The 27,824-nt window shown below is 41.7% G+C and overlaps 1 protein-coding gene across 6 annotated transcripts in view; it reads right to left on the bottom strand.

The window, feature by feature from the left end:
• Positions 1-7,124: 7,124 nt before the first annotated feature.
• Positions 7,125-27,824, bottom strand: part of pias2 (protein inhibitor of activated STAT, 2) — a 113,791-nt gene continuing 93,091 nt past the window's right edge. For 3 of the 6 annotated variants that reach the window (XM_059989770.1, XM_059989772.1, XM_059989775.1), the window contains 4 exons: positions 26,787-26,967; positions 23,727-23,863; positions 18,733-18,770; positions 15,441-16,314 (listed from right to left, as the gene is read on the bottom strand). In XM_059989770.1, coding sequence (XP_059845753.1) covers positions 16,117-16,314; positions 18,733-18,770; positions 23,727-23,863; positions 26,787-26,967 — 554 coding nt within the window. In that variant the 3' untranslated portion in view covers positions 15,441-16,116. Of the gene's footprint in view, positions 7,261-8,140; positions 8,430-15,440; positions 16,315-18,732; positions 18,771-23,726; positions 23,864-26,786; positions 26,968-27,824 lie in introns of those variants that run through there. The other 3 variants (XM_059989774.1, XM_059989773.1, XM_059989771.1) reach the window with 3 other exon arrangements.

The following is a 27,824-nucleotide window of genomic DNA, read 5'->3' as shown; positions in this document are numbered from 1 at the left end:
CCTCTGCACGTTAAGGAAACTGTACTGCAGGAGACAGGAAGGCTCTACAGTGGGTAGTCTAAACTGCCCAGTGCATCACCGGCAACAGCCTACTCACCATCAAGGACATATATACAGAAAGGTGCCAGAAAAGGGCCAGTAACATCATGAAGGATCCCACCCACCCTGCTCATGGATTGTTTGTCACACTCCCATCAGAGAAGAGGCTACGTAGCATCCATTCTAGGACCAACAGACTGATCAACACTTCCACCCACTAACTCACCCCTCCACATTGCCAATCACCACTATTTTATCATTTCCTGTCAATCATCTTAGGTACAGAAACATCTGTGCCCAACATCACTTTATGGACATACAATCAATCTATGAGTACAAACATATGTAGACATACATGCACTACTGTGGGGGGTGTGGGGTGACACCAGAGTAGTGGTTAGCGTGACACTATAACAGGTCAGCGCATTGGATTTTGAAGTTCTATTCCAGTCTCCTCTATAACAAAGTTTGTATGTTCTTCCTGTGAGTGAGTGGGTTTCCTCTGGGTTCTCCAGTTTCCTCCCACAATCCACAGACATTCTGGTTAGTACATTAATTGGTCATTTTAAATTGTCCTGTGATTAGGCTAGGGTTAAATTGGTGGGTTGCTGGGAGGTGCAGCTTGTTTGGCCAGAAGGGCCTGTTCAGCAAGGCATCTATAAATAAATAAACAAACTAATCACAGTTATCACATTTGCACAGTTTCTTGTCTCTTGCATTGATCCTGTTTAGTTACTATTCTATAGATTTGCTGAGTATGCCCGTAGGAAAAAGAATCTCAGGGTTTTATGTGGTGACATAAATGTAGTCTAATAATACATTATACTTTGAACTTTAATCATATGTATTTATATTTATTGTGCTTGTTATGTTTATTATATTGTTTTATTATGCTGTATTGGATCTGGAGTAACAATCATTTTGTTTTCCTTTAAACTTGTGCACTGAAGAATGACAAAAAACTATCTTGAATCTTGAAAATGACTTCACAGCTCTTCACTAGATCTACTTGATGGTTATTTTACCTTACTTTTCAAAAGTTAAGAGAATTTGGATAGAATGTTGGCTGAGGAAAAGATTGGCTATGTTTGACTGGCATTTAACTAAGTTTCTGAGAAGCTAGTGCAGCAGCCAAGGCTTCAGGTTCTTGGATTATTGGGATCTCTTCTGGGGGAGGTGTGACCTGTACAGAAGAGAAGGGTTGCACTTGAACCCAAGAGGGACCAATATTCTCAAGGGCACATTTGTTAGAGCTGTTGGGGGGGCGTTTAAATTAATTAGGCACTGGGATGGGAACTGGATCCAGTGAAGGGACTCAGGACGGGACAGATGGTAAAAAAGAATCAAAGATAGCATGCAGTCAGACTGTCAGGAAGGGCAGGCAGATGATAGGATAAAATTGCAGCTAGTAGGGTGAGTATCAGTGCATTATGGAAGCAAAATCAAAAAGTATAGCAAATACAACATTCAAAGTGTTATATGTCGATGCGTGAAGTGTAAGAAATAACATGGATGATCTTGTTGCACTATTGCAGATTGTCAGGTATGATGTTGTGACCATCACTGAATTGGGGCTGAAGGATGGTTGTATTTGGGAGCTGAATGTCCAAGGTTACACAGTGTATCAGAGGGATAGGAAGGTAGGCAAAGAGGGTGGTGATGCCATTCTAGTAAAGAATGGCATCAAATCAGTAGAAAGATGTGACATAGGATCAGAAGATGTTGAATCCTTGTGGGTTGAGTTAAGAAACTGCAAGAGTAAAAGGACCCTGATGGCAGTTATATAAAGGCCTCCCAATAGTAGCTGGGATGTGGACCACAGATTACAATGGGAAATAGAAAAGGCGTGTCAAAAGGGCAATGTTATGATAGTCATGGAGATTTCAGCATGCAGGCCGACAGGGAAAATCAAGTTGGAAATTGATCTCATGAGAGTGAGTTTGTTGAATGACTACAACATGACTTTTTAGATTGTTGTTGAGCCTACTGGGGGATCAGCTATATGAACTGATGGTGACTAGGGAGCTTAAGGTAAAAGAACCCATAGAAAAAAGTGATCACAATATGGTTGAGTTCAATTTGAAATTTGATAGGAAGAAAGTAAAGTCTGATGTAGCAGTATTTCAGTGGAGTAAAAGAACCTACAGTAGTATGAGAGAGGTGTTGGCCAAAGTAAATTGGAAGGAGATGCTGTTGGGAATGACAGCATAACAGCAGTGGCTTGAATTTCTGGGGAAAATGAGGAAGGTACAGGATAGAAGTATTCCAAAAATAAAGAATTACTCAAATGGAAAAATAGTACAAATGTGGTTGACAAGGGGAGTCAAAGCTATTGTAAAAGCATAAGAAAGGACATAAAACAATGCAAAAATTAGCAGGAAGTTAAGAGGAATGGAGGCTTTTAAAAGACTACAGAAAGCAACTAAAAGCATCATTATTTGGGAAAAGATGAAATATGAAAGTAGATAGAACATACAAGGTAAATGGTAGGGCACTGAGGAGTGCAGTAGAACAGAGGGATTTGGGAATACAGATACAAAATTCCCTAAAAGTGGCGTCACAGGTAGATAGGGTAGTAAAGAGAGCTTTTGGTACATTGGCCTTTATAAATCAAAGTATTATAAGAATTGAAATGTTAAGGAGAGGTTGTATAAGGCATTGGTGAGGCTGAATTTGGAGTATTATGTGCAGCTTTGGTCACCGAATTACAGGAAGGATATTAATGAGGATGAGAGTTCAGAGAAGGTTGAATAGGTTAGGACTTTATTCCCTGGAGCGTAGAAGAATGAGGGGAGATTTGATAGAGGTATATAAAATTATGATGGGTATAGACAAGAGTGAATGCAAGCAGGCTTTTTCCACTGAGGCTAGGGAAGAAATAAACCAGGGGACATGGGTTAAGGGTGAAGGGGAAAAAGTTTAAAGGGAACATTTCTTCATGCAGAGAGTGTTGGGAGCGTGGAATGAGCTGCCAGATGAAGTGGTAAATGCAGGCTCACTTTTAATATTTAAGAAAAAATTGGACAGGTACATGGATGAGATGTGTATGGAGGATATGGTCCAGGTGCAGGTCAGTGGGACTAGGCAGAAAAATGGTTTGGCACAGCCAAGAAGAGCCAAAAGGTCTGTTTCTGTGCTGTAATGTTCTATGGTTCTAGATATAGAGCAGCTAAAAAATGAGGCTGGAGAAATAATAACGGGGGACAAAGAGATGGTAGATGAACAAAATGAGTATTTTTCATCAGTCTTCACTGTGGAAGACACTAGCAGTGTACCAGGTGTTAGAGGAAAGATAAGTGTGTGCAGTTACTATTATAAGGTGCCCAAAAATCCAAAAGACCTAAAGGTACATAAGTCACCTGGACCAGATGAAATGCACCCTAGTGTTCTGAAAGAGGTAGCAGTAGAGATTGTGGCAACATTTGTAATGATCTTTCAAGAATCACTGAACTGGTATGGTGCCAGAGGACTCAGAAGTTGTAAATGTCACTCCATTCTTTAAGAAAGGAGGAAAGCAGCAGAAAAGAAATTACAGACCTCAGGAAGATTTTGGAGTCAATTGTTAAGGACAAGGCTCTGGAGTACTTAGTAGCACAAGACAAGACAAAGTCAGCATGGTTTCCTTAAGAGAAAATCTTAACCGGAAACCTGTTGGAATTTTTGAGGAGATTACAAGTAGGACAGATAAAGGGGATCCAGTGGATGTTGTATATTTGGATTTTCAGAAGGCCTTTGACAAGGTACCACACATGAGGCTGCTTACCAAGTTAAGTGTCCATGGTATTACAGGAAAGTTACTTGCATGGTTAGAGCACTGGCTGATTGGTAGGAGGCAGAGAATTGGAATAAAAGGATCCTTTTCCAGTTGGCTGCCAGTGACTAGTGGTGTTCCGCAGAGGTCGGTGTTGGGACGGCTTCTTTTTATGCTGTATGTAAATAATTTAGATGATGGAATAGATCACTTTGTTGTCAAGTTTGCAGATGATATGAAAATTAGTGGAGGGCCAGGTAGTGTTGAGGAAACAGGAAGGCAACAGGTCTGAGACAGACTAGGAGAATGGGCAAGAAAGTGGCAAATGAAATATAATGTTGGAAAATGCACTTTAATCGAGAAAATAAATGTGCAGACTATTTTCTAAATGGGGAGAAGATCCAAAAATCTAAGCTGTAAAGGGTCATGTGCTGAATATCCTAAAGGTTAACTTGCATGTAGAGTCAGTAGTGAAGAAGGCAAATGCAACGTTAGCGTACATTTCAAGAGTTCTAGAATATAAGAGCAGGGATATAATGCTGAGGCTTTGCAAGGCACTGTTGAGGCCTCCCTTTGAGTTTTGTGGGTTCCTTATCTAAGAAAAGATATACTGGCATTGGAGAGGGTTTAGAGGAAGATCACAAGAATGATTCTGGGAATGAAAGGAAGGATTCTGGGAGGATCGTTCGATGGCTCTGGGTCTGCACTCACTGGAATTTAGATGGGTGAGATCTTATTGAAACCTTTTGAATGTTGAAAGGCCTAGACAAAGCAGATGTGAAAAGGATATTTCCCATTGAGGGGTAGTCTGGGACAAGAGGGCACATTTAAGGTAGAGCTTGATAGGTTCTTGATTGGACTCGGCATCAAAGATTATGGAGAGGACAGGGAGTGGACCTGAGAAGGGAAAAAAGGATCAACCACAAATGAATGGCAGAACAGACTTGATGGGCCAAATGGCCTAATTCTGCTCCTATATCTTATGGTCTTTTGGTGTTATGTTATTCAGAGCAGGACAAGAGACTGAATGCCCTGCTCCTATGCCTGTATTTGATGTTCAAGTGCATACTGCTCTTTCACGGCTGAGATGAATGCAAATGATAATTATGATCCTTGTTGCATTCACAGGATACAATACAATCAGAATTGTTACTGAACACTTGGTGACAGTTTCAAAACAGAACAAGATATATTTCCATAAGATAGTAGAGCAGAATTCAGTCATTGAGCCCATCGAGTCTGCTCTGCCATTTTTCATGGCTGATTCATTATGCTTCTCAATCCCATTCTCCACTCCCCCCCCCCCCTTTAACCTTTGGCATTCTGACTAATCAAGAACCTATCAGCCTCCACTTTAAATATACCCAATGTCTTTGGACTGGCAACAAATTCTATAGATTTACCACCTTCAGGCCAAGGAAATTCCTCCTTATTGCTATTACTATGACAACCTTCTATTCTTAGGCTGTTCTCTCTGGTCCTAGACTCCCTCATTATTGGAAACATCCTCTCTGTATCCATTCTCTCCAGATCTTTCAGTATCCAGTTAGTGGTCCCATCTCCTGTTCTTTCCTCAAAGCTATGAAAATTATTTTCCTTAATTTCTAATTGACTGATTATCTCAACAAGAGATGAATTCTATACTACACCTGCCTTTCAGTTCTTCCTTGTCCTATCTTTTGCTTAAAGCTTGAATCTGTGCTGAAAACTCTGTAAGGGATCAGGAGTTTGGGCAGCAGACAGGAATGGAATTGATGTTTTGTGTCAGGCAACCATCACAACTTGGTGAGAAGAGAACCACCTTGTTAATCTGCAGAGAAGAGTCAAGATAATAGGCTACAGAGCACAATCAACAAGGTCACAGTCTGTAAATATGAAATTGGAACAAAAACAGTCCAGAAACAATTTGAAATATAATTGCAAACAGTTAGTGCAACACTTTACAGTGCCTGCTGTAACATTAGGGTTCAAACCCCACTGCTGTCCATAAGGAGTTTGTACGTTCTATGACTACATGGGTTTCCTCCCTCACTCCAAAGACACAACTAACATAGGGTTAGTAAGTTGTAGGCATCCTATATGCCATTGAAAGCATGGCGACATTTATAGGTGGCCCCAGCAGATTCTCGGATTGTGCTGGTCATTGACACAAGTGACACGTTTGACTATGTCTTGATGTACATGTGACAAATAAAGTGGTCTTTAAATGTTCAGAAAGGTTCAAGCATTCCTGTTCTAAAATAAGAGGTAGGGGTTTGAAATTGTTAAGCCTGAAGATGTTTGTGCTGGCACTGGATTCATTGGACGATTATAGGAGGCTGAAAACAAAAGACTGGGATGAGGTGAAGGAATTGATAGTCAATTGAAAGCTTAAGGCTATCCCCATGTACTGAACAAAGGTACTTTTAGTTTCTCCAGTGCAGAAGAGAGGAGATTGTGAAAACCAAAATGAAAAGGATATTCAGGAGTCTCCAGAATGCCACAAACCCACCAATCATTCAATGTGATCGTGGCTGATCAAACCTACACACCAAATCCCATCGCCCTCAATCTGCCATAGAATTTTCCAGTGCTGAATCATTTCAATTCCTATCCCAATTCCAACATGTCACACCACGGTGTTAGAACAATGAGACCACTCTCAGGGTGGAGGAGCATATTCCATCAATGTAGCCTCTAATCTGATGGCATTAACATTAATTTCTCTAACTTCTGGTAATTTTCTCCTCCTCCCCTTTTTATTTCCCCATTCTAGCCTTTTACCTCTTCTCACCTGCTTAACATCTCCCCCTGTGCCCCTCCTCCTTCCGTCTTCCATGGGCCACTCTCCTATCCTATCAGATTCCTTCTTCTCCATACCCTTGCCTCCCCCCTCATTCCCCATCCACCTTCTTATTCTGGCTTCTAACCTCTTCCTTTCCAGTCCTGATGACGGGTCTCTGCCCAAAACATTGAAAGTTTATTCATTTCCATTGATGCTGCCTGACCTGCTGAGTTTTCCCAGCATTTCATGAGTGTTGCTCTGGACTTCCATCATCTGCAGAATCTCTTGTGTCTTTAATTCCTTGTACTGGGCAGCTTGCACAACTCTTTGAGACAGAGAATTCTAAAGGCACACTGCCAGAAGAAATTTCTTTGTAGCATGGTTTAAAACTCAAGATCTTGAGTAGTGAAAATATTTTGGTATCTACTCTATTGTGTCTCCTCATGTTTCACCTAGATCACCCATCATTCTTCGAAAAAGAATACAGAGCCAGCTTCGCTGGCCACTGGACACTATTTTAATTAATACTTTAAGACTCGATGAATTCACATTGTTTAAAATGGTGGTACACAGAAGCGCAATCAATTTTGCAGTGAATTGGTAAGTTTTAAGGTAAGGTAGAAACCAGGTTTCCGGGCTGCTGTGGGGAGAGTGCGAAACTGTGGACTCCATCAGTCAGATGCCAAACCATCAGATTACTGAACCACTAAATGCAAATTGAAAAAGTTTTGCTGTTAATTATACAGAAGATTCCTTAAGGTTGCCATAGCTGGGGGGGGGGGGGAGAGGGCTTGGGAGTAGTGGGGGCAAGGTCCCATTACCGATTAAATGCTCCTAAAGGTATGCGTCTCAAATAGCCTCTGACAACCAAGTCCAGCTCCCAAACTTCACTTGTGGCTTCATCGGTAGAAATTTCTACTGACAGAAGGGGCTAACGCAGGTTACTGGTGCCTTATAAACAATCACTTTGGGCAGATGGGACTTGTCAGCCATGGGTGACAGCTCATCTTGGAGAAGGAAAACTTTGATCTCAAACCTCTGCTGATTTGCAGCTATACCTACTCATGGAGAAGTCTTTGAGGGTAACCCTGAGAAAATTTCTGGAGCTGGAATCCCTAAGGTAGTCCTATATTGAGTTGCACACTGACTGACAACTTCTGCAATGCCAGTGGTGCAAGCCTGTATCAGTCTTTACCATTTTCTTTGGATTCATTAGCTGCATGGATGACAGCTGGCTCTCCATATTGTACTGCCCTGGCTAGGATGCATCATCCATGGTTGACCCCCAAGCAAAAGAGGGCCTCAATGGAACACTCTGCCAATGGTGGTGGTAGAGGCAGATTCAGTAGGGACATTTGAGAAACTCTTAGATAGGCACATGGATGATATAAAAATGGAGGGGTATGTGGGAGGGAAAGTTCAGATTGATCTTAGATTAATCTACACTGACTAAAAGATCAGCACAGCATTGTGGGCCAAAGGGCCTGTACTGTGTTGTACTGTTCTCTGTTCAAAATGCTGGAGGAACTCAGCAAAACAGGTCGCATCTATGGGGAGGGGGTGGGGGAATAAATGCTGGACGTTACAGGCCGAGACCCTTCATCAGACAAATGGGATTAACATAGATGAGCATCATCAACAGCATGGACAAGAGTCTTAGCCACCTCATTTCTGAGCTGTATATTTCCATATTTAATGAACAATCATTCATATGAACAAATGTTAAAGTTGTTTTGTAAATTTATTTGTAGTACTAAATATAAAGACCTGGTTCAAGACCATCTTCGCTTTGGCTGGTGCTTTTGTCGCTCCTCACTAGTTATCTGGGTTACCTAGCTTCTTTGCCAACTGTGACAGCAGATCACTGCAGGATTTCTGTTGAAGAACACATTGTTTAAATTATCCCATTTTCTACAGCATAAACAACAAAATTATTTCTGTTTTCTTGGAGACTGCCTACAAAAAGTACTGGATACAGCCCAGTCCATCACGGGTAAAACCCTCCCCACCATTGGACACATCTACACAGAACATTGTCATAGGAAAGCAGCATTCATTATTAGGCACCCCACTGCCAAGGTCATGCTCTCTTCTTGCAGGTGCCATCAGGAAGGTGGTACACAAGCTTCAGGACTCACATAGGCAGATTCAGAAAGTTATTATCCCTCAACTATCAAGCTCTTGAACCAGAGGGGATAACTTCACTTATTTCATCACTGAAATATTCCCACAACCTACAGACTCCTTTTCAAGGACTCGTCATCTAATGATCTCAATATTTACTTTTATTTATTATTTAATTGGTTTTTTTTGTTTCTTAGTATTTACTGTGAATGTCCACAAGAAAAAGAAACTTAGGATTGTATATGGTGACATATATATATAGGGTTAGGGTTAACCCTAATATATATACTTTGTTAATAAATTTACTTTGAACATTGAAGGAGACAGGTTCTGTTAAGAATTTTGTCCTATTTGGCTGTTAATTATGTAAGTTAGTTCAGACCAATTGCTTGCTGGGAGTTATTCCTCATTTATTTAGAGTGCCTTTCATCGGTGGATGCAGAAACGGTGTGTGAATGGAGGCTTTTTGGCCTCTTGTACAGGTACATATCTCTAAGGGGAGGAAAAAGGCAATTAAAATTTTTTAAATGCTACTATAAATCTCATTGTCTTTTATATGCTTTGATATCTCATCTAGAATTTTTAGTCTCAATAAGGAGGCACCTGGGTGAAAAAAACTACAATGGGGCATCATGGTAGTCTCGCGACATTGGCTTTCAGGGTTCAATTCCAATGCCTTCCGTTTGTACGTTCCTCCCCTGGCATGTGAGCTTCCTCTGGGTGCTCTGGCTTCTTCCCAGTCAAAAGACATACCAGGGCTAGCAGGTTAAGGTGGCTCATTGTGCCAGAATGCCAGTTCAGAACTGTATGCCCAAATAAATAACTGAAGATGGTTCTTTTTATTTTGCCTCCCTGTTCCAATTGACAGTATTTGTACAGTTTAAGCTCTTTGGTGAAGAGCTATCTGACATGAAGATCATTGTGGCTTTTTACACAACTAAGAGTTAACCACAGTACCAAGAGACCTGGAGGTTCTTCTTTTGCCATGATGAGGCCACTGTCAGGGTAGAACAGCAACACCTCATATTCTATCTAGGTACCTGATGGCATGAACATCAATTACTCCTTTCTGTAATTCCCCCACCCTCTCTCTTCTTCTATTCCCCACTCTGGTCTCTTACCTCTTCTCCTCACCTGCTGGTCACTTCCCACTGACCCTTCTCCTTCGTTTTTGCCTATGGTCCACTCTCCTCTCCAATCAGATTCTCCTTTACCACCCACCTGACTTCACCTGTCACCTTGGAGCAATTCTCCTTCCCCTCCCCCACCTTTTTCTGGTGTCTACCCCCTTTTAGTTTTTAACATCCTAGAATTAATCAACACAAGAGTTCCACGTTATGGGTTGTGAAACCTTCATCAGGACTGGAAAGAAGATGCCAGAATAAGGTGGGGGGTGGGGAAGAGGGGAAGGAGGACAAACTAGGTGGTGATAACTGAAGCCAGGTGGGTGGGAGAGTAATCAGAACCAGATTTAATACTGGCAAATGCCATGAAATGTGTTGTTTTGCAGCAGCAGTACAGAGTAATAAAAACAATAAATTAATTTTATATATAAATTAAATAAGTAGTGTAAAAAGAGAGGAAAAATATTGAGGTAATTCATGGTCCATTCAGAAATGAAGGAGAAGCTTAAAAGTTGAGTGTGTGTGTTCAGGATCCTGTATCCCCTCCTTGATGGTAGTAATGAGACTAGGGCATGTCCTAGGTGATGGGAGTCCTTAATGATGGATGTCATCTTTTGAAAGTGCCCATGTGAAGCTAGCTGCGTTTGCAACTTTCTTCAGCTTTTTCTGATCTCAAGTTGTGTTCCTTCCGTACCATTAAGTAAGGAAGCTGGGAGGTGACGAGCTAAAAAGGCAAAGAGCTGGAGAAGAAGATAAATTTATTATCAAAGTTCGTGAATCTGATAGGAGAGGAGAGTGAATCATGGGACAAAGGGAAGGAGAGGTACCAGGAGGTGGCAATAGGCAGGTGAGAAGTAGGAGGCCAGAGTAAAGAATGGAAGAAGAGGGAAGGGATAGAGGACTTCGACTATTTATTCATTTCCATAGATGCTGAGCTCCTCTAACATTCTTATTGTGTTATCCTAGAATTAACGTCTTTTCCCCAGGGTTGGGGAATCAAAAACATGAGAATTAGTTTTGAGTGAGAAGGGAGAGATATAATTTTCAACCCAAACAAACAAGTTGCCAGAGGGAGTAGTTGAAATAGGTACATTAACGTTTAGAAGGTACATAGGCAGTTGACATTTAAAAGGATATGGCAAATGGGACAAGCTGATTTTGGACACTTGGTCAGCATGTGTGCACTTAATGTGAGAGGCAATGATTTCGAAGGGTATGAGGGGGCAAGTTTTTTTTTAAACACGGAGAGTGATGGGTGCCAGGAATTCATTTCCTGAAGTGGTGATGGAATCAGATACATTAGGGACTTTAAAAAGACGTTTAGATAGGAACATAAATGAGGAAAATGGAGGGATATGGACATTGAGGCAGAAGAGATTAGTTTAGTTGGCCATTTGATTATTAATTTATTTAGTTTGGCACAACACTGAGAGTCAACTGGCCTGTTCTCGTGCTCCACAATTCTAAGTGACAGGATTCTTGTTTGGCATAGACTCATTAGGCCAAAGGACCCATTTCTGTGTCGTGTGACTCATGCCAACTTTTCTGAATACTCAGCACTTGAATCTGGCAACTGCCATAGTATTATTTGACACAGTAACCATGCCCATGCAATTACATCCTTTAGGTAATCCTCTAATTGACTTAATTGCAGAAACCGTGGGCACCAGCCAGCATCCATCATTAAGGACCCCCGACTCCCAGGATCCCCTCTTCTCATTGCTACCATCAAGGTGGCAGTACAGGTGCCTAAACTCAACATTTCAGAAAACCAAATTCTTCCCCACTACCATCAGATTTCTGAATGGAGAATGAAACCATGAAATACAACCACTGAAATTTTCTCTTTTTGCATTATTTATCAAATTTTCTTTTTTTAAATATATTCTTTCTATTGTAATTTAGTTTTTAATTGTGGTGTACTGCTGCCACAAAACAAATTCCACAATGTGCCAGAGATATTAAACTTGATTCCCATTCTAATTGATTACAAAACAATTAATAGAGAAGCAAAATAGTCTGATTCAATGCATGTGTTAAAGAATTGATCACAAATAGCCGAGTAAAAATAATCATTCTTTTCCTGGAATTCTGCATACTTGCCTGAGTCTTCCCTGAAGGATGGGTTCTGAACTACATTGAATAAAATTGTTACATCTTCTAGCACTAAGCAGTGAGATGTGATCCTCTTAAGCCTGAGTTGAATACAGTACTTACACCAAGATTCATAACCCAGATCATTTATTACATTTTCAAATGCAATGCATTCAGTTTCTGAAGGGCCAGATGGAATTTCCTACTGTAGCATTTTCCCACAAATTATGGACTCCCTTTCAAAGACTCTTCATCTCATTTTGGATTTTGAATTCACATATGCACAGTGTGATACAATACTGCAGGGTTTTTGAGAAAAAAAAGTCACTGCTCTTTTAAGTCAGGATAGGCACCATGGTAGTACAGTGGCTAGCATGATGCTATTACAGTTCAGTGTGTCCGTGTTCAGAGTTAAACTCCAACACCCTTTGTAAGGAGTTTGTACATTCTCCCCGTGACCATGGGGGCTTCCTCTGGGTGCTCTAGTTTCCTCCCACAGTCCAAAAGATGTACCAGTTAGTACGTTAATTGGTTATTGTAATTTGTCCTGTGATTAGGGCTATTTATTTTTAAGCTGTATATCAATGATTTAGGTGATGGAATAGATGGCTTTGTTGTCAACTTTCCAGATGATACGAAGATTAGAGGAGGGGGCAGGTAGTGTTGAGGAAACAGGAAAGCAATAGAAGGACTTAGACAGATTAGGAGAATGGGCAAGAAAGTGGCAAATGAAATACAATGTTGGAAAATGCATGGTCATGCAATTTGGTAGTAGAAATAAATGAAAATTATTTACTCAGCAGGGAGAAAATCCAAAAATTTGAGATGCAAAGGGACTTGTGAATCCTTCTGCAGAACACCCTAAAGGTTAACTTGCAGGTAGAGTCGATAGTGAGGAAGACAAATGTAATGTTAACATTCATTCCAAGAGATCATGAATACAAGAGCAGGGATTTGATGCCGAGGCTTTATAAGGCACTGGTGAAGGCTCCCCTCGAGTAACATGAACAGTTTTGGGCTCCTCATCTAAGAGATGTGCTGACATTGGAGAGGGTGCAGAGGAGGCTCACAAGGATAAATCCAGGAATGAAAGGGTTATCATACAAGGAATGTTTGATGGCTCCAGGTCTGTACCCATTTGAATTTAGAAGGATGGGGGGGGGGGGGGAGGAGAATCTCATTGAAACCTTTTGAATACTGAAAAGTCCAGACACAGTAGATGTGGAAAGGATTTTTCCTATGGAGGGGGAGTCCAGGACAAGAGGCCACAGCCCTAGGATAGAGGGGTGACCACTTAAAACAGAGATGCAAAGGATATTTCTTTAACCAGAGGGTGGTGAATTTGTGGAATATGTTACCACATGCAGCTGTTACCACATTACCTGACATTACCACATAAGGAAACAAAGAGTAGGGATTAACTGGTCCTTTTCAGAATGGCAGGCAGTGACTAGTGGGGTACCGCAAGGCTCGGTGCTGGGACCGCAGCTATTTACAATATTTATTAATGATTTAGATGAAGGGATTAAAAGTAACATTAGCAAATTTGCAGATGACACAAAGCTGGGTGGCAGTGTGAAATATGAATTGGATTTTAGGAGAATGCAGGGTGACTTGGACAGGTTGGGTGAGTGGGCAGATGCAGTTTAATGTGGATAAATGTGAGGTTATCCACTTTGGTGGCAAGAACAGGAAGGCAGATTACTATCTGAATGGTGTCAAGTTAGGAAAAGGGAAAGTACAATGAGATCTAGGTGTTCTTGTACATCAGTCACTGAAAGTAAGCATGCAGGTACAGCAGGCAGTGAAGAAAGCTAATGTGTTGGCCTTCATAACAAGGGGAGTTGAATATATGAGCAAAGAGGTCCTTCTGCAGTTGTACCGGGTCCTGGTGGGACCACACCTTAAGTATTGTGTTCAGTTATGGTCTCCAAATTTGAGGAAGGACATTCTTGCTATTGAGGGAGTGCAGCGTAGGCTCACAAGGTTAAATCCCGGAATGGAGGGACTGTCATATGTTGAAAGATTGGAGCAATTGGGCTTGTATACACTGGAATTTAGAAGGATGAGAGGGGATCTGATTGAAACATATAAGATTATTAAGGGATTGGACACACTAGAGGCAGGAAACATGTTCCCGATGTTGGGGAGTCCAGAACCACAGACCACAGTTTAAGAATAAGGAGTAGGCCATTTAGAACAGAGTTGAGGAAAAACTTTTTCACCCAGAGAGTTGTGGATCTGTGGAATGCTCTGCCTCAGAAGGCAGTGGAGGCCAATTCTTTGGATGCTTTCAAGAAAGAGTTAGATAGAGCTCTTAAAGATAGCAGAGTCAGGGGATATGGGGAGAAGGCAGGAACGGGGTACTGATTGTGGATGATCAACCATGATCACATTGAATGGTGGTGCTGGCTCAAAGGGCCAAATGGCCTACTCCTGCACCTATTGTCTATGCAGCTGTAGAGGCCATGTTGTTAGATGTATTTAAATCAGAGCTTGATAGGTTCTTGATCAGACATGGCATCAATGGGTTACAGGGAGGAGGAGGGGGGAAAAAGGATCAGCCATGATTGAATGGTGCAGCGAACTCTATGGGCCAAATGGCTCAATTCTGCCCCTATGTCTTATAATGTCCCTTATTGTCAAAAAGCAAACAATAATCACTAACACTAAAAATGATTATATCTGCAAAAATAAGTCAAAGGTAAGATCGGGCTCCTTTTCTAAAAAAGGACATCCAGGCATTGAAGTGGGTCTAGAGGAGACTCATAGGAACGATCCCAGGAATGAAAGGCTTAAAGCATGAGAAGGGCTTGATTGCTCTGGGCCTCGACTTGCTAGAATTTAGAAGAATGAGGGAGCAATCTCATTGGAAACTATCGAATATTGAAAGGCCTAGATAGAGTAGACGTGAAGAATATGTTTCCTATAGTGAAGGAGTCTAGGAACAGAGAGCAGAGCCTCAAAATAGAGAAAGATGAGGAGGAACTTCTAGCTAGAGGGTGATGAAAGTATGGAATTCATTGCCACAAACAGCTGTGGAGGCCAAGTCATTGAGTGTATTTAAAGCAAAGGTTGATTAGACAAGGTGTCAAAGGTTAAGGAGAGAAGGCAGGAGAATGTGGTTGAGAGGGATAATGAGTCAGCCATAATGGAATGGTGGAGCAGTTCTGCTCCTGTTTTAAGGTCTTAATCAAAGGTTGATAGGAAAGCTGAATATCAGCTTATAGCACAACCAACTCTACAAAATGTGCCTTTTTGTCAAGTAGCAAACAATAATAATCATTAATATTAAAAATGATTATTTATTCCTGCACAAATAAGTCAAAGATAAAGATGAATTTAAAGTATCAGCTGACCTACAGGTTATATTGGCATTATATTATCTGTGCAAAACAATGACTGGTGGAAGGGATGTTTGAAATTCATTTGTTTGCCAGCCTTAAGTAATTGTGCACCATTTTAAGATTAGAAAACTGTTCAGACTGAAAGAAGAATGGATACCATATAAAGAATTTTTTTTTGCCATCCTGGAAACATGATACAAGTTTATAAGAAATTTAATCATTAAAGAATTAAATTTCAGAACTGATTAATACAATGCCTTATTCAAAGATGTTAACTTCTGGCTCAGTTATTGCATTTGAGTCAGGATTTACAGTATTTATCCTCAACGACAGGATATGGTTGAGAAGTGGCCAAGGCTATAATGCTTTTCACAATTCAGCACCAATAATTCAAAGTTTTATGGAGATAATGTATATTTAAAGGAGAGTTGTGGATAGCCAGGCACCTGGCCGAAGAGAAACTAATTAATCACTGCTAATTTCACTTGTGGTCATTAATAAAACATTACATTAATTGCAACAGAACAAATGTCAGGTTTTTCTGGTCTTCTGCTTTCATTGTACCGCAAGTTCACTTTGGTCAGGTACTTCAGGCAAGATTTCAGACTTAAATTCTCAGTTCTTGTCGTCCTTTCTTGTTTCCATACCCATATAAGGGAGTGTTGTACAGGGCAAGTCTCACTGAATGCTGATAGTCAACAAGGCTCTTGGTATTTAAAAACAAAAATCAAGAGGCAGCCTTGTGAAGAATGCACAGTAACTCTTAGTCCAGGTCCTTGGCTACAGTATGATTGCCATTTCCCCATTCCTCCTCCAATCCCACCTCTCCTGTTGCAGCAAGTGAATAAAAAAAGATAAAGTCCATGAGGCCAGTCAGTCTAAAGAGATGATGTCCGGGATGCTGCTGGCTGGTGTCCCTCCTCCTGCTACCACCCCGGTTTCTGTGCGGCTGCTGCTGTTGCCTTCATGGTGCTGAGTGGTCGAGATGATGCTTCCGCCAACGGTGGTGGGTGTCATTGTCGGTGCTCCCACAGCAGAAGAGAGATTGTCCAGGAATATAGACTGACAGTACTGCATTCGAGGAAATAAAATAGTGAACACCTCCCCACAGCTGAAAGCTCTCAAATAACTTGGCAACAGAACTTGTCACTGAGAGGACAGACCTACAGTTTCTAATAAAGTTCCCTATCATACAACTAGTGTTTGGCCTAGCACATGGACCCTAGTGTAGATGTGAAATCAGGGCTCATCAGTCACACCATAATTTCCAAAACCCTAAACATCCTATTTGCATTACTATTAATGTTGCTTACTTTAAAGTGTTATTTAGCCCTTAAAATAAAAAACCTGCTGACCTATCATCTTACTCATTACCAAATGGCGAGCACTACAAAATTATGCACAACTTGGGATGGGTACAAAAAGAAAAAAAATGCATCACTTTGGATATTAAATTGACCAGAACTTTCAAAATTAGCTTTACAATTTACAAAACAGATAGCAATTTAAGACTCAAATTATAAAGCAATTGTTAGAACAAAATATCTATAAGATGGAAATTTACTTATTGTCTAGTTTTAACCTAGAACTAATTAACTGATCAATGGAAGGAAAGTCAAAGGAATATTAAGTAGGTGTACTAAAACCAAGAGGCAACTATACTGAGTAAAAAGCAAACATGTTCTAGAAATGCGGGAGAATTCTGAATTCCGCTTTCCCTTTCACTATGCATAAATATTATTTAATTTAAAAATCTTTCATCCGAGCCTTCATAACTCTGGCCTTGCATTTGGTAGTTCCATAATTTGCATAAGAATGCATTAGGTATCTCTGCCATACCAGAATTTGCAGAGAGGTGCATAATTAGAAAACGTATCAAGTAAATACAGGGAGCTGGAAATGCTCTGTAATTCAGGCAACATGTGCAGAAAAGAATAGAACCGATCAGAAACAAGAACCTGGTTTCTCTCCCCAGAGATGCTGCTTATCAGCAGAATATTGTTTTTAATCTTAAGATTTCTAGAAATGACAGTATGATTTATGGAACTAAAAAATGAAGCTGCCTGAAAAAAACTTAAATACATGGATTGTTTGGAACAAAAGATTGCAGATAAACACAGCAAAGTGGGCTCAAAATTAACTTTTCATCTCCAAAGTACAATTTCAAATCCAATCCAATTCATGTAAATATCCTAATATAAACCAAGTTCCTACAACACCAAGTTATCCCTGAATTCCACTTTTATTTGGGAGGGGGGCAGAAAGGGTTTCTGTAGGACACAAAACATTCTAGCAGTGACATCAAGTTACTGTTCCAAATTTACAACTAAAACATCTGGTCACAGAACATTATTGGGAGCTTTGTTCTGCTGGAGATGGACAATAAATACTTAAAATGACAAACTTCCATTCCTCTATATTCATAAAGTGGAAGAAATGAGTGAATTTATATTCCAAAACTGTCCCACGATGTCTTCTTGCTCCAGATGTTGGTTTGGATTCAGTGCCCATCCTTGAAGTAGATTTATGGGTTAGGGCAAAGGGTTCCCATCTGGGATCCATGGACCCTTTGCTTAATGGTACTGGTCCATGGTATAAAAAAAGGTTGGGAACCCATGTTAGGGAAAAGGAAATACCAGCACATTTCTAAAAAACCAAGATAAAGCTTTTCTCCAAATCAGAACTAGTTCCCTCTTACTCCTCCCGCCCCACCCCATTGAAGGTAGGACAAGCTTGGATTTTTTTTCTCTGGAGTGATGGAGGGTAGGGGAAGATCTGACAGAGGTTTTGATTATAAGAGGCCTAGATAGAGTAGACAAACCTTTTTCTCAGGATTAAAATGTTTAATACCAGAGGGCATGCGATTAAGGTGAGGGGAGGTAATTTCAAAGTAGATGTGGGCAGGTACTTTTACACAGAGTGGTGGGTGCCTGGAATGCATTGCTTCAAGTGGTGGTAGAAGCAGATACATTAGAGACTTTTAAGAGATGTTTAAGTTGGCACATGAATGTGAGTGAAATGAAAAACTACAGACATTGTGTAGGCAGAGGGGATTAGTTTAGTTGGCAATTTGAATACTAACTAATTGGTTCAGTACAACATTGTGTCCCGACGGGCCTGTTCCATGTTCGAGAAGACTGAACAGGGCCATACTATTTGCAGCAGCAATCATCACTGATGGATCTGCTTAATGTTTCAGGAATAGTTATGTCAAACTGCACAAAAAGGTGTAGGGGTTGGGGGGGGTCCAGTCAGTGGCCAAGAGGGAACATGGAGAAGCACCAGGTAAGCACAATGGAAAGGCATTAGAGTGCCATGAGAATTGCCCTCTCAAAATTTCAAAATAAAAAATACTTCTTGTAATGTCACACTCCAGCTGAGAAATAACTCAGTTACTGCAGAAACCTTCAATGGGGAGAGCAAACTTTTTAAAGACCTTTTCCAAGATCTCTACCGGAAGTTCTACAAAAAGCTACATTCTATACAAACCTGAGGATCACTCTGAAACAATGAGAAGAAGTCCAAATCTGAAAAAAAAAATTGCATTTCCAAATCAGAAAAAGCACTGTAAGACTTGAAATACAGAATAAAATCAGTATCCAGTTCATAGCTCCCAGAAAGTGGCTAGGGTTCACAGGGTGATTAAGAGGGCATATGGCATGCTTGCCTTTATTAGTTGAGGGATTTAGTTGACAATCAGGAAATTATGTTGCCACTGTATAAAACTCTAGTTGGGCTGCATTTGGAGTAATGCATATAGCTCTGGTCACCCCATTACAGGAAGGCTATGGGGACTCTGTAGACTGTGCAGATGAGGTTTACCAGGATGTTGTCTTGACTAGAGAGTATGTGCTATAATGAGGTTGGACAAACTTGAGTTGGTTCCTCTGCAACGGCAGAGACTCAAGAGAAATCTGATAGAGGTTTGTAAGATTATTACTTTAATTTAGACCATGAGACATAGGAACAGAATTAGGTCATTCAGCCCATCAAAACTGCTCTGCCATTCCATCATAGCTGACATTGTCCCTCTCAACCACTCATGCAGTTTCCCTGTAACCTTAACTAATCAAGAACTTATCAACCTCTGCTTTAAATATACTCATTGATTTGGCCTGCATAGTCATCTGTGGTAATGAATTCCATAGATTCACCACCCTCTGGCTAAAGAAATTCCTCATCTCTGTTTTAAATGGATTTCTATTCTGAGGCTGTGCCATCTGGTTGACTCTCTCACTATAGGAAACATCCACTCTGTCAAGGTCTCTCAATATTTGATAGGTTTCAATGAGATCCACTCTCATTCTTGTAAACTCCAGCGAGAAAAAGACACAGATTAGGAAAAGCCTTTGTGACCTTGAGTATTGGAAAACCTCTACCTGACAAATGTGATTGAGCTTTTTGAAGTGATGACCAAGAGCAATGCTGAGGGCAGGAGGGGTAGATGTGGTTTACACTGATTCTAGCAAAGCTTTTGACAAAGTCCCTTATGGAATCCAGGTTAAACTAACCGAATGGATATAACACTGGCTTGGCAGAAGAATGCCGAGGTGGTTGTGGAAGGTTGTATTTCAGATGGAGGTGGTGGTGCTGTGGACAATGGTGCACCACAGGGATCAGTACACACTGATCATTGGACAACAAAGTAATTAACAAGAGAAAATCTTCAGATGCTGGAAATCCAAGCAACACACACAAAATGCTGGAGGAACTCAGCAGGTCAGGCAGCATCTATGGAAAAGAGCATAGTCAACGTTTCAGGACAAGCCTTTGGCAGGACCGAAGAAAAAAAAGCTGAAGAATAGATTTGAAAGGTGAGGGAGGGGAGAGAGAAACACAAGGTGATAGGTGTTACCTGGAGTGGGAGGGATGAAGTAAAGAGCTGGAAAGTTGATTGGTCAAAGAGCCAGAAGACCATGGAAGAGAGAAAAGAGGGCTGGGGGAGGGAGGAACACCAGAGGGAGGTGATGGTGGGCAAGGAGGTAAGGTGAGGGGGGAAAAGGGGATAAGAAATGGTGGGGGGGAGGGGGAGGGTTGGGGGCCCTACCAGAAACTCGAGAAATCGATGTTCATGCCATCAGGTTGGAGGTTATCCAAAAGGAATATAAAGTGTTGTTCCTCTAACCAACCTAAGTGTGGACACCAGGGATAGACATATCGGAATGGGAATGGGAAATGGAATTAAAATTGGTGACCACTGGAAGATCTTGTTTTTTTTGGTGGATGGAACGTAGGTGCTTGGCAAAGCGGTTGTCTAATATACTTCAGGTCTCACTGATGTACAAGAGGCCACACTGGGAGCACTGAACGCAGTATATGACCCAATCAAAGGCGTTTCTATCAACTTGTTTTTCTCTCACCCCTCCCCCCACTTTTTAAATCTACTCTTTAGCTTTTTTCCCTCCAGTCCTGCCAAAGGGTTCAGCCCGATAAGTCGACAGTACTCTTTTCCATAGATGCTGCCTGACCTGCTGAGTTCCTCTAGCATTTTGTGTGTGTAACAAAATCATTAACACGGCACTGTCTGCAAACTTACAAAGCAAAACTGGTATCAATAACCAGTTATCAATAACAGGGCTATCAATAATCTTTGATGAATGTATGCTACAAGAGGATCTAGACCAGCTTGGGAAGTGGGCCAAAGAAGAGCAAATGGAATTTAACTGAGTACAGATATGTCACTGAGGCCACACAGGGCCCAATGGCTCACTCCTGTTTCTGGTGTTAATTAAAACCACAAATTTCATAGTAATTGTTACTGCAACTAGAATTACAGAAATGAAATTCCACATTTCATGTAGTTTTTATTTTTAAATTTTTATTTAGAGATACTGCATGGAACAGGCCCTTCCAGCCCAACAATTTAACCCAAGCCTAATCACAGGGCAATTTACAATGACCAATTAACCAACTAACCAGTACATCTTTGGAATGTGGGAGGAAACCGAAGCATCTGGAAGAAACGCACGTGTTCACAGGGAGGAATGTATGAACTCCTTACAGAAGAAGTCGGAATTGAACTCTGAACTCCAACACCCTGAGCACTGCGCAAACCGCTAAGTCATGGCACCCATGATACTTGAATCAAAATCCCAAAGTTACCTGATAAGATTCAAGTCTATCAGTGAGCCAGAACTAACTGCTAGAGCAGTAATTGAATCACTACCGTAATACTTCACATACTGTTGTGAAGCTCATCAAATTCAACCAGAACTACAGCAATTCAAAGCTCAAAATTTCTCTATCAGTGTTTGAGAGATATTAAAACTACAGGTAAACAAGTAAAATTGTGTTAGGATTCATGGAGCTCATAGGCTGTTTGTCCCATTCCCATCAGGGAAGAGACTTTGTAGCATCCACGCCAAGCCCACCAACCAGACTCAAAAACAGTTACTTACCCAAACAGCTCCACCCACTAACTTACCCCTCCACACCCCCAACCACCACTATTTTATCATTTCCAGTCAGACAGCTTATGTACAGACACTCCTGTGCCTAGTGTCACTTTATGGACAAACAATCAATCTATATATTTAAGACGATAAGACACAAGTAGAATTAGGCCACTTCATCATGGCTGATCCCGGAACACACACAACCCCATACACCTGCCTTCTCCCCATATCCTTTGATGTCCTGACCAATCAGGAAATGATCAGCTTTCGCCTTAAGTATACACATGGACTTGGCCTCCACCGCAGCCTGTGGCAGAGCATTCCACAGATTTAGGTCCGGCTAAAAAAAAATTCCTCCGTACCTCTGTTCAAAAGAGCCGCCTCTCAATGGTGAGGCCATGCCCTCTAGTTCTGGATACCTCCACCATTGAAAATACCTCCTCCAATTCCACCCAATCTATTCCTTTCAACATTAGGTAGGTTTCAATGAGATCCCTATGCATTCTTCTAAATTCCAGTGAGTGAGTACAGGCTCAAAGCTGCCAAACACTCTTCATATGCTAACCCCTTCAATCACAGAATCGTCCTCGTGAAGGAGCTTAGGAGGGATAATGGCACCTAACCACGACTCCTTTGCTTGCATCTTTGGAAACAGCTCTACTTCCACCTTTAATATGTTTATTTTTCCCTTTCAGGGTTCTTTTGAAGACCCTGACCTGGAGTTACACATAGGCTTCGGTTCTTTGCAGGAATGGGACCCGTTTTCAGGGTTCCACGACCAGCCGTTATTCAACATGCCAAGGGCTTGGCCTGAGAGTCTTGCTTGTGTTTGGAAGCCTAAGATCTTGGGACTCAGAGATGGGTGAATCAAGGGTCGGCATCATGGCAGGAAACTCATGTGTTGTCGGGGAGGCTGGAAAATCTTTCGCTGTTGGCCAGCAATCTTTGGACACAGAGCTCGAAAAAAGTGATGAAATGGACTTTTAATGTCATAAACAAGCAGGCTGTTGTTATGTCTCCCGCTCGCTGTGAAAATGGGGGACACCTCCTTCTCCCTTACTAGGGAGAGATAGAACCTGTGGTTTGTTGAATGTCAGATGAAATGCGGAGCCTTTGGGGTAACTTTGGTTTGTGTCTCTGCTATTACTTAGTACACGCTTGGGCTTGGTGATGGTACCGATGAGTTTTTTTTGGCTGGTAGGCAGAAGGGATCATTGTTTGCTGCCATTTATGCGCCAAAGGGGGGAATTGGGGAGGGACTTTGGGGTTCTCACATTTAACTGTAGTTCATTCTTTGGGGCACTTTGTTTTCGTGGATGTTTGCAAAGAAAAAGTATTTCAGGATGTATATTGTATACATTAAATAGGACCTTTGAACCTCCTTTGGACTCTCTCCAATAACAATGCATCCTTTCTGAGATATGGGGCTCAAACCTGCAGACAATACTCCCAAGTACGGCATGACTAATGTCTTATAAAGGCTCAACATTATCCCTTTGCTTTTATATTCTATTCACCTTGAAATAAATGCCAACATTGCATTTGACTTCTTTACCACCAGCTCAACCTGTAAATTAACCTTCTGGGAGTCTTGCACAAAGACTTCTGAGTCCCTCTGCACCTCTGATGTTTGAACCTTCTCCCCATTTAGTTAACAGTCCACACTATTGTTCCTTTCACCAAAATGCATTATTATATATTTCCCAACAGTCACCTTATGTACAAACATTCCTGTGCCTCGCATCACTTTATGATATACAATCTATGTACATAAGGTATTTGAAGTATTTACTTTTTTTTGTGCTGCATCAGATCCAGAGTAACAATTTTTTGTTCTCCTTTACACTTGTGCACTGGAAATGACGTTAAACAACCCTGAGTGGAGCAGCTTAATACAAGACATGACTGGTTAAGGCCAAGTCCAGCATGTTTACTTTTGAACCTACATGCGAGTCCTATGAACTTCCCCAACACCATAAACAAATGCAGAAATACTCCCCGTATGACAATTCTTCAATAAGAAGAAAGCTATGAGTAGGCAAGAGAAACAGGAGAAATTGACAAAATGGCATTCTATGTAGTGCTTACTTTGAATCTCAGGGGGAAGAGCTGCCATTGTTGAGTGATGGAATGTGGCTGGATAATCTGCTAACTGAGGCAGGAAACTTGTATCGACACTGGTAACATTTGGCAACCGAACGGAAGATGGCTGATAAGCCAGAACGCTGCAATAAGGAAACATTTTTTTTAAAAAATCAGTTTTTCCATAAATATTGATCATTTATTAACAAGTTTTGTCATCAGCTGGCCCAGTGGGTAAATACAGTAGAGAGAAATTTTCAGTTCAATCCTTACAGGATCCAATGCCATTTAATGTCCAATAGTCCCTCTTACAACATGTACAATATTACATGTTGAACAATGTGAGTACATCAAACACTAAGAATTGTGACACTAAATAAAAGTAAATGTCATGAATAGTCTCAAGCTCAGCTGCAAAAGAAAGAGCATTGGGAATGGGGTTAGCAACCCCATCCCATTAAAACCCAGAGCTACAGAAATGCCAACAGAAGCTCCAAAGACCTCATCCCTGGGCAAGGAAGGATACAACAAGATGGGCTGCACTGAGGAAAACATGAAAGGCTGGCCCAGGACTGAGGGCTCTACAAAGCTTTGCTACAGTAGGGTTGATGGATTTAAGTACACAAGTAAAACAAGGCAAAGTTAAGATGGCGCTAAACAGCTACTACTTTGCTTGCTTCTTTGGAAGCAGCTCCATTTTCATCTTTAATATCTTTATTTTTCCCTTTCAGAATTCTTTTGAAGACCCTGACTTGGATTTACATGCTTACTTCGGTTCTTTGCGGGAATGGGACTTGTTCTCGGGGTTTCAGGACTGACTGTTGTTCGGCACACCAAGGGTTCGGCCTGAGAGTCCGGCTTGGATTTGGAAGCCTAAGATCTCAGGGCTCTGGAAATGGGCGGATTGAATGTCAGTGTAACGGCAGGAGACCTATACGTTGTCAGGGGAGTCGGAAAATCTACTGCTGTGTTCCCAAAGAGCTGGGATCTTCAAGATCTTTGGGAACAGAGCTCAGAAAAACAGACTTTTAATTTCATAAACCAGTGAGTTGTTTGTTATGTCTCCCCACTTGCTGGGAAAAAAGAAGACAACCCCTTCCTCCTTATTGGGGGAGGGGGGAGAGAGGGGGGGAGGGGGAGAGAGGGGGGGGGAGAGAGGGGGGGGAGAGAGGGGGAGGGAGAGAGGGGGGGGAGAGAGGGGGGGAGAGAGGGGGGGAGAGAGAGGGGGAGAGAGAGGGGGAGAGAGAGGGGGAGAGAGGGGGGGAGAGGGGGGGAGGGGGGAGAGGGGGGAGAGGGGGGGGAGAGGGGGGGGAGAGAGGGGGGGAGAGAGGGGGGGAGAGAGGGGGGGAGAGAGGGGGGAGAGAGGGGGGGGAGAGAGGGGGGAGAGAGGGGGGAGAGAGGGGGGGAGAGAGGGGGGGGAGAGAGGGGGGGGAGAGGGGGGGAGAGGGGGGGAGAGGGGGGGAGAGGGGGGGAGAGAGAGAATGCACACCTGTGGTATGTCGAATGCCAGGTGAAACGCAAAGTCTTTGGAGTAAATGCAAATCTGTGTCTTTGCTATTGCTTTACTCGTGCTTGAGTGCTCGGTGATGGGCGCTGATGCTTTTTTTTGCTGGTGGGGGGAAATGGTGGATGTTCAGATCTATTATTTTACACTGGTATTCACATTAGGGAAGTTGATAGCAATCCAACTATCCTAAGGAAATCATGGCCTCAGCCAAGTTAACTAAAGCAAAATAATAACAATGAATGAAATAATGACACTAATCATTACAGACTTTTAGCATTAGAGAGCTTCCAGAACACAGCTTTAAACAGAGGAAGGGGACTATGAGAATATCTGGAGTTCTCAGTTTACAAACTGCCATTGCATAAGAAAACTGAGTATATCACTTGATACTAAAGTGAAGGGGAAAACTCGTAAATTATAAACTAAAACAGCATACACAAATTGCTGGACGAACTCAGAAGGTCAGGCAGCATGTATGAAAAGGAACAAATAATTGATGTTTTGGGCTGAAACCTTTCATCAGGATTGAAGAAGGGTCTCAGCCCAAATCATCGACTATTTATTCTTCCCCATAGTGTTGCTTGGCCTGCTGGGATCCTCTAGCATTTTGTGTGTGTTGTTTTGGATTTCCAGCATCCGCAGATTTTCTCCTGTTTGTGAATTATAAACTTGTTACCTGCACGTCACATCCGTAAATTACATTTCTTAATATTTGTCAGGAAATTACATTTGATATTTCCAACTAATCAAAGAACAAGTCCAAAGTCTACAGGTCTCTGGAGGGCCGTTCTGGGGTTAAAGGACTCTGTATGGTGGGTAGGAGGGAAGAACGGGGCTTGTTTTGCTGCTGTTGTTTCCTTTCTTGTTGTGTTCTGTGTTGTTCTGCCGAGCATTATGTGCATGCTATACTGGCGCTGGAAGTGTGGCGACACTTGGCACACCCTTGCATATGTTTATTCATTGAGATACAGCGCGAAGCAGGCCCACCTGGCCTCTTGAGCTGCACCACCCAGCAACCCGATTAACCCCTGCTTAACCATGGGACAATTTACAACCTCCTAACTGGTACATCTTTGGATCGTGGGAAGAAACTGAAGCACCCGAAGGAAACCCACAGGTTCTACCAGGAGGATTACAGACTCCTGACAGATAACATCGGAATTGAACTCCAAACTCAACAACCCCATCTGTAATAGTGTTACACTAACCTTTGCACTACCATGTTGATTGGTTACTGCACACAATTCACTGTATGTTTCGTGTACACGTGACAAATAAACCTGAATCCTGAATGGACTTGCAATGTAGAACTTAGCGGTAGTGTTAATCTTTACAAGGACAGACACAGGATCAGCTGTAGTGCTCTCTCTCCACTACTGAATAACAATTCTACTCATTAGCTCCACAGAACATTGGTACAGCACATGTAGTTATCATATTCAGTAGCAGTGATGACAGGGACAAAGGCAGGCCCAGGAGAAACAAGTCCAGTAACTGGGAACAGAGAACAGACAGCTGTTTAGAATAAAAGCAACAAGTACAATAGAAATCCCACTAACCTTTTATTGGCGGTTTCTTCAGTGTCAGAAGGATATATGCATCTTTTTTTCAGTGGAGGTTCTTCCTCCCCTTCCGAGGAGGAACTATCAATTGTCAGATCTATGACCTCAACTTTTTTATTGCTACTTGGTTCACTGGTTGGCACAGCAGAACCAGTCTTGTTGGAGACTGTTGAACCTGCTGGAAGTTAAACAACTCGATTGCTACAAGGCCAATAAAAACAAACCTAAAATATTACAGATATAAAATTGAAACTTTAATTTTAGATTTCTATGAAATCATCGTTGTAAATGATGCTTTTTGTTACGTTTGTACTGACCAAAATAAATTTCATTCATTCATTAAATTCAACCCCCAGTCAGTACATTAGACACACTGTTTGCCTGATCTGTAAGTGGCATTAAGCAGCACACACCAGTCATCAAACTTTACAACTCCTCCCTCGGAGTGTCAGACACCCTGAGCCAATAGGCTGGTCCTGGACTAATTTCCACTTGGCATAATTTACCTATTATTTAATTATTTATGGTTTTATATTGCTATATTTCTACACTATTCTTGGTTGGTGCGACTGTAACGAAACCCAATTTCCCTCAGGATCAATAAAGTATATCTGTCTGTCTTGCACCAGTTTGTCCTTTAGGTGCTGCAGGACAACTCCTGCAGAATACAGTCAAAACTAACACAGCACTGGTTGGGTGAGACACACAAAATGCTGGAGGAATTCAGCAAGTCAGGCAGCATTTATAAAGGAATAACAGTTGATGTTTCAGACTAAGACCTTTCATCAACTCAGGAAAGGAAGGGGGAAGATGTCAGAATAAGAAAAAGTGTGGTGGGGAAGAAGCACAGGCTAGAAGGTGTTAGGTGAGATTAGGATGGGAAGAAAAGGTGGTGGGGGGAGATGAATTAAGAAACTGGGATAAGTCGAAAAGGTAAAGGGCTGAAAGGAGGAGGAATTTGATAGGAGACGAGAGTGAACCATGGGAGAAAGGGAAGGAGGAGGGACATGGGAGAGATGTTAAACAGATGAGAAG

The sequence above is a fragment of the Hypanus sabinus genome, chromosome 14 (genome assembly GCF_030144855.1).
Source record: "Hypanus sabinus isolate sHypSab1 chromosome 14, sHypSab1.hap1, whole genome shotgun sequence".
Lineage (NCBI taxonomy): Eukaryota > Metazoa > Chordata > Chondrichthyes > Myliobatiformes > Dasyatidae > Hypanus > Hypanus sabinus.
Note: the sequence above shows the minus strand (reverse complement) of the source record. Positions and strands in the feature narration are given on the sequence as shown.